General features: G+C 38.9%; 2 protein-coding genes across 6 annotated transcripts in view; one reads left to right on the forward strand and one right to left on the reverse strand.

The window, feature by feature from the left end:
* Nucleotides 1-6,088, reverse strand: part of Mcm10 (minichromosome maintenance 10 homolog) — a 143,486-nt gene extending 137,398 nt beyond the window's left edge. The window contains exons 1-2 of one of the 2 annotated variants that reach the window (XM_068225559.1): nt 5,996-6,051; nt 5,735-5,875 (exon numbers count right to left, since the gene is read on the reverse strand). In XM_068225559.1, the coding sequence (XP_068081660.1) occupies nt 5,735-5,756 (22 nt within the window). In that variant the 5' untranslated portion in view covers nt 5,757-5,875; nt 5,996-6,051. Of the gene's footprint in view, nt 1-5,734 lie in introns of both variants that reach the window. The other variant, XM_067153264.2, reaches the window with a different exon arrangement.
* Nucleotides 6,089-6,353: 265 nt separating this feature from the next.
* The window catches only part of Dsor1 (mitogen-activated protein kinase kinase 1), a 172,468-nt gene continuing 164,090 nt past the window's right edge, over nt 6,354-14,731 (forward strand). For all 4 annotated transcript variants that reach the window (XM_067153266.2, XM_067153269.2, XM_067153267.2 and 1 more), the window contains exon 1: nt 6,354-6,746. In XM_067153266.2, coding sequence (XP_067009367.1) covers nt 6,637-6,746 — 110 coding nt within the window. In that variant the 5' untranslated portion in view covers nt 6,354-6,636. The remainder of the gene's footprint in view (nt 6,747-14,731) is intronic.

Genomic DNA, 14,731 nt, shown 5'->3' on the forward strand with positions numbered 1-14,731 from the left:
ACATTATCCATGTACTTCTGTCTAATTTTCTCTTCCTGGAGATTTTCTATCCTTATTTGTTTGCAGACAGATTTCACTTTCTCTACCCTAGGCCTAGAGATACTTAGTTCACTACAGATCAGATAGTGGTCTGTATCATCGAAAAATCCGCAAAAATTTTTTACATTCCTAACAGATTTCCTGAATTCGAAGTCGGTTAAGATATAGTCTATTATGGATCTGGTACCCTTAGCCTCCCATATGTAGCGGTGCATAGCCTTATGCTTGAAGAATGTATTCGTAACAGCTAAACCCATACTAGCACAGAAGTCCAGCAAACGCTTCCCATTCCTATTAGCTTCCATATCTTCCCCACATTTACCAATCACCCGTTCATATCCTTCAGTTCTATTTCCAATTCTCGCATTGAAATCGCCCATTAGCACTATTCTATCCTTGCTGTTGACCCTGACCACGATATCACTCAATGCTTCATAAAACTTGTCAACTTCATCCTCATCTGCACCCTCACATGGTGAATACAAGGACACAATTCTTGTCCTAATTCCTCCAACTGACAAATCTACCCACATCATTCGCTCATTTACATGCCTAACAGAAACTATGTTGCGTGCAATGGTATTCCTGATAAAGAGCCCTACCCCAGACTCTGCCCTTCAGTTTCTAACACCCGTCAAGTACACTTTATAATCTCCTATCTCTTCCTGGTTATCTCCCCTTACCCGAATATCACTTACTCTTAGCACATCCAGATGCATCCTCTTTGCTGACTCAGCCAGTTCTACTTTCTTTCTACCATAAGCCCCATTAATATTGATAGCTCCCCATCGAATTCCATTTTGTTCACCAAGTTGTTTTCAAGGAGTCCCTCGCCTGTCAAATGGGAGTGGGACTCCGTTACTCCCATAGGTCCGTGGCTTGCTTAAAATGTTCTGAACTCGGTAAATTCATGAAGCAGGATGCTACCCTACTTGCACATAGTCCAAGTGAGGATCTCTCCTCTAACGGGGTATGGACCACCGGTGAATTGTATAGTCCTAGCCGCCTGAGCACAAGGAGGGCCATGACTCAGAATATGTCCGAGATGCCCACTCCCATTCCAACATTTCATAGCAACTGGTATCCCGACTCTCAGGACCACTTACTAGGCCACTCAGCCGTTGCCCATGGTTCACGAACTAGGACGTGACTACAGTAACCCACAAATATGAACCATCATAAACATGAACCATCCACAAACATGAACCATAAAGATGTTAAAGACGTGAAAATTGTTATTTGGAATCAGCTTTACAAATAAAGAAACGCAGATTTTTTTTTTTTTTGTGTGGGAGGGGTGGGTGAAAAAGGAGTTAAATTCTCTTTATAAGGATACATATATATCTCAAAAACTGAAGGTGTTACAGTCATGATAATTGGTATTTGAAAGCTCCTTTATAAATAATGAAACACGTATTTTTTGTTTTCGTAAAATGCACGTAAGTAGGAGGGTGAAAGGAAGTGAAAATATTGAATTATTTTTATGGGTACAGACATGAAAATGGGTATTTGGAATCCCATTTAAAAGTAAAGAAGCACGCATTTGTTTGTGGGAAATCAGCTTAAAAGTTGGGGGGGATGAAAGAGGAGTTGAATAATTTTTATGAGGATACTTATTTATCATAAACTAAAGATATTTTAGCCATAAAAGTTGGTATTTTATATCTCCTTTAAAAACAAAAATGACGTACTTTTGCTTTTTGGAAAATCCACTAAAGGGACTCAAACGAATGGAAAAAGCAGGTGAAGTTTGAAAATGAATACCGGTATATGTACGGTATATGTCAAAAACTTAACATGTTCGAGACATGACACTTGGTATATGGAAAATCCTTACAAAATAGAACAATATGTATCTTTTAGCTTTTGGAAAAGGCACTTAACGGCGGTGAAAAGAAGTGAAAGAAGAAATGAATAATTTTTTATGAGGAGGGGTTGATTTCTGTTTAATGGAAATACTCTTTAACTCAAAAACTGAAGATGTTAGACGTGGAAATAGGTGTTTGGAATCTCATTTAAAAATAAACATTTTTTATTTTCGAATTGAGAGAAGACTGGTTTTTTTTTTTTCATGTATAGTTCTATGTCGAATGGTCATCTTAGCCCCGAAAGGCAATAACACTAATGTGGTTTACAATGGGTTTGTGTGGTGAATGTTACTCAATTTTTGGTGAGTTTTTATACTTTAGGGATTTTCAGCTAGTGTTATAGTAACAATTACTTTTATCAAATTACGAAATCTACACGAGCGAAGCTGCAGGTAACTGGTAGTATTTGTTATAAAGGACTAAAATTTTGTAGTAACCGGGTAACGAAAGCAATTCTTGGGTAGGTACTGTTAGCAAACCTATAGGTAGTAATGCAAGGTTATTTTGTTTGGTTGTTTGCAGGTGGAAAGGGCCTAAGGAGCTGGTTAAATGATAGAATTACACCCTGTAAATAATTTTCCTAATGAGTTTGAAATGTATGCTTTGAAATGGTAAACAATAAATTATATGTTAATAGGAATGTTTTTATTATTAGAGCAAACACAAAACTCTAAATATCTCAGTTTAATCCAACTCTGGCATAGCCCACTCTCTCACTCACTGCCTCAATTCTATCTCCATTAAGAGTACATATTATTGAAAATGGAGAATTCACTACTCATATAATTAAAATCTTCCGGGCTATTATGCCATGGTTCACTCCTCTCGTTTCTTTCATACGTTTCAACTACTGCTGCGGTAGTCATCTTCTGTGGCGTCGTGTAGATACGCTCTCCTGTATCCCGCTGGCGACTGCAAAAGTTGTTTGGGAAGCAGCTGTATTTATATGTGAGTGTGCGGCCTCCAATTGGTTCGCGCCGTGCAATCCGACATCTGATTGAATATCGGAAAGCACGACCTCTTACGTTCATAATCCACGGTGTTCAAGATAACAGTAGCATTACCTTTGTCAGCTGCTAAAATAATAATATTTTCGTCGGCTTTTAAATTCTTTAGCGCAAGCCCCTCCTTTTTGCTAAGATTATGTTTTGGTAACTTGGCCTTGCAGAGTATCTTGGAACAGTCATGACGTATTTCCTCGGACACCTCTGGTGGCAACTGACGTATTCCTGATTCTATGTTGGAAATGATATCTTCTATCCAACACTGCACGGCCTGAACCAATCAGGGGTCGTGTGCTCAGAGACCCAACCAAACGTCAGATTGCTCGGCATGACCCAATCAGAGGTCGTGCTTTCCGATATTCAATCAGATGTCGGATTGCACGGCGCGAACCAATTGGAGGCTGCACACTCACATATAAATACAGCTGCTTCCCAAACAACTTTCGCAGTCACCAGCAGGATACAGGAGAGCGTATCTACACGACGCCGCAGAAGATGACTACCGCAGCAGTAGTTGAAACGTATGGAAGAAACGAGAGGAGTGGACCACGGCATAATAGCCCGGAAGATTTTTATTATATTGACACCGGCCGTGAAAGCCTTCATACTTTAATTCACTACTCCTTTAGCAGGTTACCAATCCCTATTTGCTAACACGGCGAGACCATGCAGTAATAATAATAATAAATAATTTTGTGTGGCTATTTCTAGCCGAGTGCAGCCCTTGTAAGGTAGACCCTCTGATCAGGGTGGGCGGCATCTGCCATGTGTAGGTTAACTGTGTGTTATTGTGGTGGAGGATAGTGTTATGTGTGGTGTGTGAGTTGCAGGGATGTTGGGGTCAGCACAAACACCCAGCCCCCGAGCCAATGGAATTAACCAATGAAGGTTAAAATCCCCGCCCCGGCCAGGAATCGAACCCGGGACTCTCTGGACTAAAGATCGGTATTGATTGATTGAAAGACAGCACTCTAACCATTTAGCCATGGAGCCGGACACCATGCAGTTGATCTGCCACTGCTAAGCAGAGTCTTGGATGGGCGTGCCAATCTAACTGATGAGCTCAAATGGCAAGTCTGGGCGAAACTCTGCAAACGCACACAGCCTAACCACCCAAAAGCTGGTTCTATTCCAGAGATTTTAAGATCTGCAGCCGTGAAAGCCATTGTTTGGAATTGTATCTCCCTGGGAAATAAATATTTTTGAAAACAGAGAATTCACTTCTCCTTTAGTAGGTTAGCATTCCCTATTTGCTAACATGGCGGGACCACGTAGTCGGTCTGCCAGTGCTAAGCAGTCTTGGAGGGGCATGCCAATCCAACTAATAAGCCCAAATGGCACGTCTAGGCAAAACTCTGCAAAAGCACACGGCCTGATCACCCAAAAGCTGGTTCTATTTCAGAGATTTTACGACCAGCGGCCGTGAAAGCCATTTTCAGAATTTTATCTCCTTGGAGAGCACATATTTTAAAAATTTTTTTTACAACTTGCTTTACGTCGCACTGATACAAATAGGTCTTATGGTGACGATGGGATAGGAAAGGCCTAGAAGTGGGAAGGAAATGGCCGTGGCCTTAATTAAGGTACAGCCACAGCATTTGTATGGTGTGAAAATGGGAAACCATGGAAAACCATCTTCAGGGCTGCCGACTGTGGGGCTCGAACCTGCTATTGCCCGGATGCAAGCTCACAGCTGTGTGCCACTAATCGCACAGCCAACTTGCCTGGTTACATATTTTTGAAAAACGGAAAATTCACTTCTCCTTAAACAGTTTAGCAATCCCTATTTGCTAACTTAACGGGACCACGCAGTAGGTCTGCCACTGCCTATCAGAGTCTTGGAGGGGCGTGCCAATCCAACTGATGAGCCCAAATGGCACGTCTGGGCGAATCTCTGCAAACGCACATGGCCTAACTACCTAAAAACTGGTTCTATTCCCGAGATTTTACAGACTATACTATTTATGTAGGCCCATTTTCCCAGGATGGTTGTACAGTATGTGGAATCATATAAAGACGTAGCAAAGCTAATACCATAAGTTCACAGTTGTAATCTACAGTATTCTACAAGAAAGAACTGCACTCTCGGACAAAATTATCTTTATATCCACCTGTTTTCAAACTGACTTTTCTGTATGGGAGTGAAACCTTGCTAGACTTAGGATATCTTATTTATAGGACTAAGTCAGAAGTAACAGATATGAAGGAAGCAACGCGATGATTGCTGGTACATGAATTTCCACATTTCTTTGTCAGCCACTGTGACTGGTTATATCAAGATCTTGTAAAAAGGCTTTTGATGCCTGCAGGGAAGATATTTCTGAAGACTGTGTTCTCCAAGCATGATGGTGTATGAAAGAAAAACATGGATATTAACTAGGACAGGAAGATAAGAGATTAGAAGCCTTTTGAAATGTGATGTTACAGAGGAATATTGAAGGTGAGTTGGATAGATTAGATTTCAAAAACAGAGATACCTTACTACATTTAAGTTGTAACAAAAGAAATGATTCAGGAAAATTTGAAGACAAGAAGAGACAGACTGATAGCACCTCATGAATCACCAAGGACTTATTCAGTTGATTTATGAGGGATGCTTAGGGTTAAAAATGGTAGGAAGCCAACACATAAATATGAACAAATTAAAGTGTCTAGATGAAAGATGCAGAAGTTACATCGAGATGAAGAGTTCGGAATGCATGTCTGCATCTATCTTGTGGACTGATGACCCAAACACCAAATAATATCAGTCTGCATAACAACTTTAGCACAATAATAAAAAATTGGAGTACACTTGGCCTAATGTAACATTTCCACACTTACCAGGTTCTCCACTTGAACACATTCCTTGAACTTTGGGATCGGTAATAGTTTCATCTTCCTTATCTGCTTCAAACAGAGCTTGTAAAATATCAATTGCATTATCCTGATCTTCATCATTCAAAGCATTACCACTTTGATTCACTATATCACACATATTTAAATTACCGTAGTTAGCAAATAATTCGCAGTATCAATAAATAAAAATCTCAAATAAATATTATATCCGATTTTTACAGCTGATGCTAAACTACTGCTACAAACCGTTTTAAAATTATTTCACAGAAACTGTCATCATAACCCCATTTGGACATAAAAACATTTATTTAGGTTAACCAAGCCCAACTCAACCTTAGAAAAAACTTTGGCGCGAGAAGTTCAATTTACATGTTGACCAATGCTACAAATCAAAATGTCTTAACTCAATTTCAAACACAGAAGGAAGTTGCGTAAATTTGAGTATTTTGGCGATTGTAATGAAATAATATGAAATATTTCTTCGTACAAAATATACCTCTATGAAATTTTATGACAAAAATAAATTGAAGTGTAACCTAGTTATCAATTGAACCCATCTTGCTACAACAACATGTATTGATTGAAAAATCCCGCCGATGGAGATACTCCTGCGACGTACGTACTTGGTCGCATAAGAACGCAGACTTTGTTATTATTGTGGGTTGGGCCGTGAATTCGAGCACTTCAAGTCAGTTCGTCGTGTAGTGTTTCTTGGTGTCAGTAAAAATGCTGGACAACGTGCCATATCTAATGAGTTGAAAATAACGATTTTGTGTTGAAGTTTATGTCTGTTGCGTAATTGGCAGGAATATCCATTCGTCGTCACAGTGACAGTCAGCTGTGAATCAGAACTTCGTACAGGAAAAGATATAGCCGGTTGTAACATCATGTCAAAAAACAAGTTGAATCTAACACTTCCACCTGGATCAATTGAACCTGCACCCCCAGCTTCGCCTACGGTACCTATTCCCCATGTGGAACCCCCCGTTACTTCAGAGTAAGTTGCATTTTATAGAAACATTAAGTTTAAAATTAAACAGTTCCTTTTTTTCTCTCTTTTCGTAACAAATCCTAACAGGTGGCTGCTTTGATGAAATTTCTACTGTTGCACCCTTACCATAGCCCCTCAATATTAGAAAGGATTTCAGTTGTGTTTTCTATTTCTTGAAATATCTTCACAGTAGTGAGCAAACGCACACGAAGGTCTTATGCGACTATTTGGTACCAAATGTAACTATTCGTAAAATAAGAATTTGTATTTTCTCTTATACTAGCTCTTTTCATAGAACTGAGATTTAAGAACCATCATTGAACCACAGCTTGAAGGGGAGCAGTATGGTTTTAGAAGGAGTAGGTCAACAATAGCTCTAACAGCACTGGGAAAAAGGAAAGGCTTTCTTCTTTATTTTCCTCGATTTTGAGAAGGCTTACAACAGTATACAGAGACAAAAAATCCGGAAATGCCTTGAGAATAGATCTAGACCATGTGCTTTAATAAAGTTGATGAAAAGATTCCGGACAACTAGTTCGGCTTTCATCGAGGAAGATCAACTCTGCATGCAGTACAGAATCTACTAGATAGTATCGACGACACGTTAAGACACCCAAAACAAAATCTTTGCAATCTTTATTGATTACAACAAGGCATTTGATTTCCTAAATAGGCAGAAATTAATCAAGAAACTAGAAGCGATCTTAGGAGAAAATAACAGATTAGTCACTATAATAAACAACATCCTCACAGTAAACACAATAACTATAGATGATGGAACCAGTATTTCAGATAGCACTATACAAACAAATGGAGTCCTACAAGGAGACCCAATAAGCCCAATACTACTCAACGTGGCAACTGCAGGTATTGTGGAGATGGTCATAGCTGACATTGTACCATTAGTAATATACATGTAGCCTATGCAGATGACATGGTCATTGGCTCCAATAACAAAGAAGAACTACAAAAATCTTTTGACAGACTACAAAACTGGGCTAAGCAGAATGACTTCACTATAAACAGAAGCAAAACCGTGCAAATGATTTTCAGAAAGGGAGGCAAAATAGCCAAAAAGATATCATACAATATGGAAAAAAGTACTCACAGTAGTCAATCACTATAACTACCTAGGAATACGACTACAATCAACAAGAACATCGTTCAAAATAGATGTAAAAGAGAAAGCGATAGCAGCAATCAGAGCCTTTCAGGACATCTCACACCCAGAACGATTAGACCTCAAGACGGCATTATTTCTTTTCAATACTAAGATAATGCCCATAATTATATATGGGATTCAATTAATATGGAATAATCTAACAACTGCAGACCTGGCAGTCGTAGAAGCTTCCTCAAACGTACTGTGTGCGTGTCAAATTTCACACAAACGAGGCTGGTATGTGAACTGGCAAAGGAGTCTTTCTATATAGAAGATATCAAATTCAAACTAGGACTTCCATACACGATTGCATCAGAGAAACATATAAGAGAGAGGTACGAAGAGAGATCAAGTATTTGGGAAGATTTTTGCAGCACTGAAGCCATGGTGAACAGAGCTTGGACGATGGCAAACTATGAGCTCAGGCATATGGTGACTCGTTACACGGTCAATGGTCTCCATCATAAAATATACGGTGATTAAGTCATTCCATATGCCAGGTGATAAGTGTAAATGTGAACTTTGCCACAAAACATGTACAAGATACCACCTACTCAGTTGTGCAAAAAGAGTGAAATCTCTCATAGAGTACAACAATTCATCATTGTAATGGATGAAATAATGAAAAGATTTAGGAAAGTCAACAACAACTTTGAGTTTAAAGCTCTTGCCTTTGCAGATGATGTGGTGATATAGGGTGATAATGAGGCTGAAGTACCACCGAAGCTGATTGAAAGGAGTGCTATATTTAAGCAGTTTGGTCTCAAAATAAGCAAGTCCAAAACGTGTTGCCTGTTAGTCGACGGAACATCCATACAAACATCTCTCTAGATGGATCAAAGTTGGAACAACATCAGTTCCTTTATATTGGCAGTGTAGTAATGACAGATAGCCAACCATCTGAAGAACTCACTAGTAGGGTACAGGATGGAGCACATTTTTATCATCTTGCAACAAAACTTCTTTGGGATAAGCAAAATTAGTACTCTACAGGAGCTTTTTTGTACCAGTTACCACATACAGTCTAGGAACCTGCATCCAGACTAACAGAAATATCAGTAAACTACAAGCACTGGAAATTAAGTTTTTAAGAACTATGATTCAGAAAACGAGGAGGGACAAAATGAGGAACGATGAGATATGCCATCTTGTCCAAGTGATAAAATCCCTTAGTGAGATCTGTGTCGAAGCCAGGCTGAAATGGTTTGGTCCTCTCAAAAGAATGGACCCACAAAGAACGGCTAGAGTGTGGTTTGGGAAGGAAATCAAAGGCAAAAGATCAAGAGGTCAGCCAAGGAAGAGATGGATCGAGCAAATTAGAAATGATCTAACTGGATGATGTATGGATTTGCAGCAGGGTATTGAAGAAAATCGCTACGTGAACAGAAGTAAATGGAGAGCACTCATTCACCACACCTGGGAAACTGGAGCTGGTTCAAGATGATGATTATGATGATGATAGCTAGGCCTATATCTTGTTCTGAGTCTGTTATGTCGTCATCATCATCATTTCCCATCTCCAGTTTCCTGGGTGTGGTGTGCAAGTGCTTGCCATCTCCTTCTGTCTTCATACATCTTCTGTTCCAGTACATCCATTTGTGTCCTCTCTCTTTCACATCTGATCTTACAGTCTTTATCCAGCATTTTCTTCGTCTTCTGTGTGGTCTTCTTCCTAAGAGATTAAGGTCAAAATATTTTCTGGCAGCTCTTTCCCTGTTCATTTTCATTATGTGCCCATACCAGTGAAGTCTGCGTTTATTTATGACACTGGAAATAGGAATCTCAATACCAGCTACTTTCCTATTCACTTCATTTCTGATCTGTCCTTTCTGGTAGTTTAGAACATGGTTCTAATGAATCTCATTTCAGTTGCTTGGATTCTGCTGAAGTCTTTGTGTAGTAGGGTACATGTCTCTAAACCGTACGTGAGGATTGGTGTGGTACATGATTGTTTTCACTTTTTTGTGGTATTTTGCAGTCCCAGAGAAGATTTCTGACTTGACTGTAAAAATTTGGTGCTTTCTGTGTCCTGCTGAGTATAACAATGTTGTCTTTCGAGATTGTGCTTCTGAGCTACTTGAAGTGGGAAGCTGATTCGATTTTCACTCCTTCCAGAAATATTTTTGAGTTTGTTCCTTTCTTGTTGATGGTCATTTCCATTGTTTTTGTTTTGCTCATCTTCAGTCCAAAATTTTTGAATGTATTGTTCCATTTGTTAAGTTTCTTCTGAACTTCAGCTTCTGTTTCTTCCCATAAAAGCACATCATCAGCAAATATCACGGTGTTAGGTTCACTGTCCATTTTCTTGATATATATTATGACGTCCATTACTATTACAAACAGGTGTGCAGAGTAAAATTGTGCAAACTGTAGATAACATCTACCTTAACCATTAATTACAAAAATATTGTATGACTGACTTCTAGGGCATGTATTGATCCTTCAGTTTGCAAACAACTTATAATATTGGTTTTAACACAGAAGTAGTAACATTTTCACTGAAAAAATGTCCGACTCGTTGGCTGAATGGTCAGCGTACTGGGTGTTAGTGTAGTCTCCAACATCCCTGCAACTCACACACCACATATAACATTATCCTCCACAACAATAACACGCAGTTACCTACACATGGCAGATGCCGCCCACCCTCATCGGAGTGTCTGCCTTACAAGGGCTGCACTCGGCTAGAAATAGCCACACGAAATTATTACTGAAAAAATTATGCAAAATGAACCCAAATTTTAAATTTTAAAATAAATTTTAAATATGCAGAGCTTCCGCTTCCAATGGTTCACACACTAAGTCATCTTCCTGAAGAGCAATTTAAATAGATAAAACTGGAGGTTTTCTAACTCTGTCCACTGTGGTCCACAATGTTTCAGTAGAAGTTTGTGGATGTTATTTACTTTTGCAGTACAGTAAAACCTCGGTTATTCATTCTAATGCCCAGGAAGGGGTGAAAGGTTAATTAAAAGACCCTGATAATCCATACTACTAATTTTAATGGACTTGAAAGTACATAAAATACATACCATATAACCTTAAAATGCAGTGCGTTAAACCCTCATTAAAACCAAAATGTAGCCAAAGCTACAACAATACATACTAAATATTCACCTAAATTACCAGCAGACCATAAATCCTGGTGTCATTTAAGCTGCTTTAAAAAAATTCATTACTTTTTTTTTCACTCTCCTATAACTTATTTTCTTTATGTCCATTCTGATTTTTCTAATTACAAGAATGTCTGAAAAATCCGTAGGCCCTATCGTCCTCTTGCTCCAAGAATTCCATTAACGTTTGAGCTGACTCCAGTGCGGTCTGAAGTGGTATGCGATTGTTTGTGACGCACTCTTCTTCCTTATCCCCCTCACTTTCACGCTCGTCACTTTGCAGCTGACTGCCAAGTTCCCTTTCGTGCTTTTATTTACTATTTTGTCATCAGTTAAAATGTGATGCCCAGGCAATGAAGCCACTCCTCAATGTTACTTCCATCCACTTCTCCAAAATTAGTGTTATTTTCAATAGTCTTCAGGATATCTTTGATCATCAATCCCTCATTTTTATCTTCATCAGTGAACCCATGAAACTGTCAGCGAGCTCTTCGATGTCAGCATACAATTTTCTCCATGATCGAGTGATGTTCTGAGCGGTTAGGCCTACTAGATCTCGTGATTTCCCTATGGGAATCAATATCTATATCATAAGATAAAGCGCTTCTTTAAGATTGAGTTTTTTTCAGAACTCAACCATCGACGTTTCTTCGGAAAGTAAGAGGTCTAGCAATTCCTCCTTATAAAGCACCTTAAAGGTTGCGAAGACGCCTTGGTCCATCGGCTGAATTAATGAAGTTACATTAGGTGCCAAATAGGAAACAAAAAAATGTTTTCATCCTCTGATTTCAACTCTGCATCAACAGGGTGAGAGGGTGCATTATCAAGAAAACGGACGACCTTTAATGGCAAGCCTTTGGACGCCGAGAAATCTCGAACCTGCGGAATTGAACGTATTATGGAACCAAGTCCCAAAAATATTGCTTGTCATCCATGGAGATTTGTTATGACAATCATCTACTGGGAAATATGTCATCACTGTTCTTTTGAAAGAATGCAGATTTTTTGCTTTACCAACAACAGGTAATTTTAATTTATGGTCGCTACTAGCGTTTGCACAGCGCAAGATGGTAACATGCTTTTTTACTAGATTTATGACTAGGAGCTGATTTCTCTTCAGCAGCTGCTAGTGTTTTACTGGGTAAGCACTTCCAATAAAGTCGAGTTTCATCGGCATTGTACACTTGACTTGGAACAAAACTGTATCTCTCAATTATGCGCTTAAACTCGTATCTAAGGTTTTCTTCTGCACTGCTGTCACCACTTAGTTTTTCTCCTTCGATGTTTAATTCTCAAATGCCACGTCTGTCCTTAAATCTCTGTAGCCAACCATTGGACGCTGGTGAGGATCCTGAGAGCCCCATCTTTTCGTGAAAAATTTGTGCCTGCCTTGTTATCATAGGACCACTAATATGTACACCTTCACTTCTCTTTTGCTGAAACCATGTGAATAACGCAGCATCCAGTTCTTTTAAAGATAATGCTTTTCATTGTTTTTCTTTTAGTGAGTTCATGCGAACTGTCAGAATTCACCGCAAACTGCAATGCTTTGTCTTTATTCTTCATTAGGTCCCGCACTGTTGTCACACCGACACCGAACTCTGATGCTAAATTTGAGACTAGTTCACCTTTCTTTAACCGTTCGATTATATTAACTTTATTTCGTATGGTTAAAACTACATTTTTTCTTTTTACTGCAGATTTCGATCTCAACATTTCTCAGCTGTTAGAACGGAAAATAAATATTCAACTTTATCAGTCACTCTCACATTTCCTTACTTTGCACTACAGTACAGATTATAGGTACCTGTCTACTAATAGCGGAGGTTGACTATGACGGACCACTAGGCTGGTTTCCGATTCTGTGCAGTTGAGACGATGCAGTAGCCTGTGGTGAAAATATTTAACCTTGACAGAGAATGATATGAAATATCTACGTACGGTACTCGGAGATGTTACAATCTACCAAATAAGTTGTAGGAATCATTCTGAAGTGGAAATGACCAGCATACCGTACTCTACGCTCCGTGGGCTGGGAGAGGGCACATTACAGTACATTATTCGTCAACAATGGAATGGATAATAAAGTTCGTGACTGTTGAATTTGAATAGCATCCCTCTTCTTTCGTAACAGTTAAAAGTTAAATAATTTTACACAACATAAAATTTTTAAAAAATGTATGAAGTCATGTCTCCAGTGCCGATTGCCGGTCTATGCGCTTGTACATACAGTAGTTACTGTATGTTATGATCGTGAACTCAGGAGTTGGAGAGTCATTGTACAGTCACTCCAAAACAGAATACTGTATCAAGATACCTTGACATCAAGAGCCAGGCTGAGTGGCTCAGACGGTTGAGGCGATGGCCTTGTGACCCCAACTTAACAGGTTCGATCCTAGCTCAGTCCGATGGTATTTGAAGGTGCTCAAATACGTCAGCCTTCTGTCGGTAGATTTACTGGTACGTAAAAGAACTCCTGCGAGACAAAATTTTGGTACCTTGGCGTCTCCAAAAACCGTCAAAGTGGTTAGTGGGACATAAAACCAATAACATTATTATTATTATTATTATTATTATTATTATTATTATTGTTATTATTATTATTATTATTATTATTATTATTGACATCAAGAGCACGCTCATTCAGTTTTGGAGTGACTGTACATTGCTTTTAAAAAAATCAAGGTTTTTTTTTTTTGCAACAGATAATCCGCAGAACGGTTAATCGAGGTTTTACTGTACTTCAACATCTTCCTGATAGGTCAGTCTTAGGATGGATGTCAGAAGCCTTAAATCCATTTTACCAATGTACTTTCTTACACCTATATTAACTCTATAAGTTTGTTCTCCTTGTAATTTAATGTTTTCTTTGGTCTTGAATAGTATATAAACCTCTTGCACGAGTTAAAGGTGACATGCCAATTTCCAACACTCTCGAATACTTGCTTTGCTTCGCTTTTCCAGTCATTCATCCCATCCCTGGCTGGAGTTCCTTCAGTTAATTGATATTGACCCGTCTAACAATTTCGCGAGGGAGTTCCGGAACAGTCCCTATCAGTCGTTAGTGAAGACCTATGGACGAAATTTTGACTGTATGAAACTTAAAAGTAAACTGTCTGTCCTCTACACGAAGCCGGACCTTGTGAAAAATAATGCATATGACCTCTACCAATATTTGCACACCTGTGGTCTTAAAAAAATCATATCCAGAAGCAGTGAAATTGATTGACCTGATTCTCACCATCCCGGCAACTAGCGCTTCCACTGAAAGAAGCTTCTTGGCCTTAAAAAGGATACACACCTTTGAAAGAAATTCACAAGTACAGGACAGGCTCTCTGCACTTTCTTTGATTGCCGTTGAGAAGAAATTTCTGAGTGACTTAATGAAGAGGCGTAATTTCTATGATGGTGTGATAGATATTTTTTTATGCCACAATAGGCCGTCGTATCGACCTGAGGTACAAATAGGAAATACTGAGGTAAGCCTTGAAGCTCCGTTAGAAATTAATTTTAAACTTTATGTTTATGAGTGCATGATTGAGACTACTATTTTTTTTTTTATGCTCACTAGTGTTCAATAGATTATGTGCAATTTCATCCCAAATGATGTTATCCTATACAAAAATAAAATCAATGATCAAGTCTTTCACTTGAATGAAATGACATCTGTACTGCTCGTACAAATGCTGCGATGCGAGCGTCAATATACTCTCAGA

This window comes from Anabrus simplex, chromosome 1, assembly GCF_040414725.1.
Source record: "Anabrus simplex isolate iqAnaSimp1 chromosome 1, ASM4041472v1, whole genome shotgun sequence".
Classification (NCBI taxonomy): domain Eukaryota; kingdom Metazoa; phylum Arthropoda; class Insecta; order Orthoptera; family Tettigoniidae; genus Anabrus; species Anabrus simplex.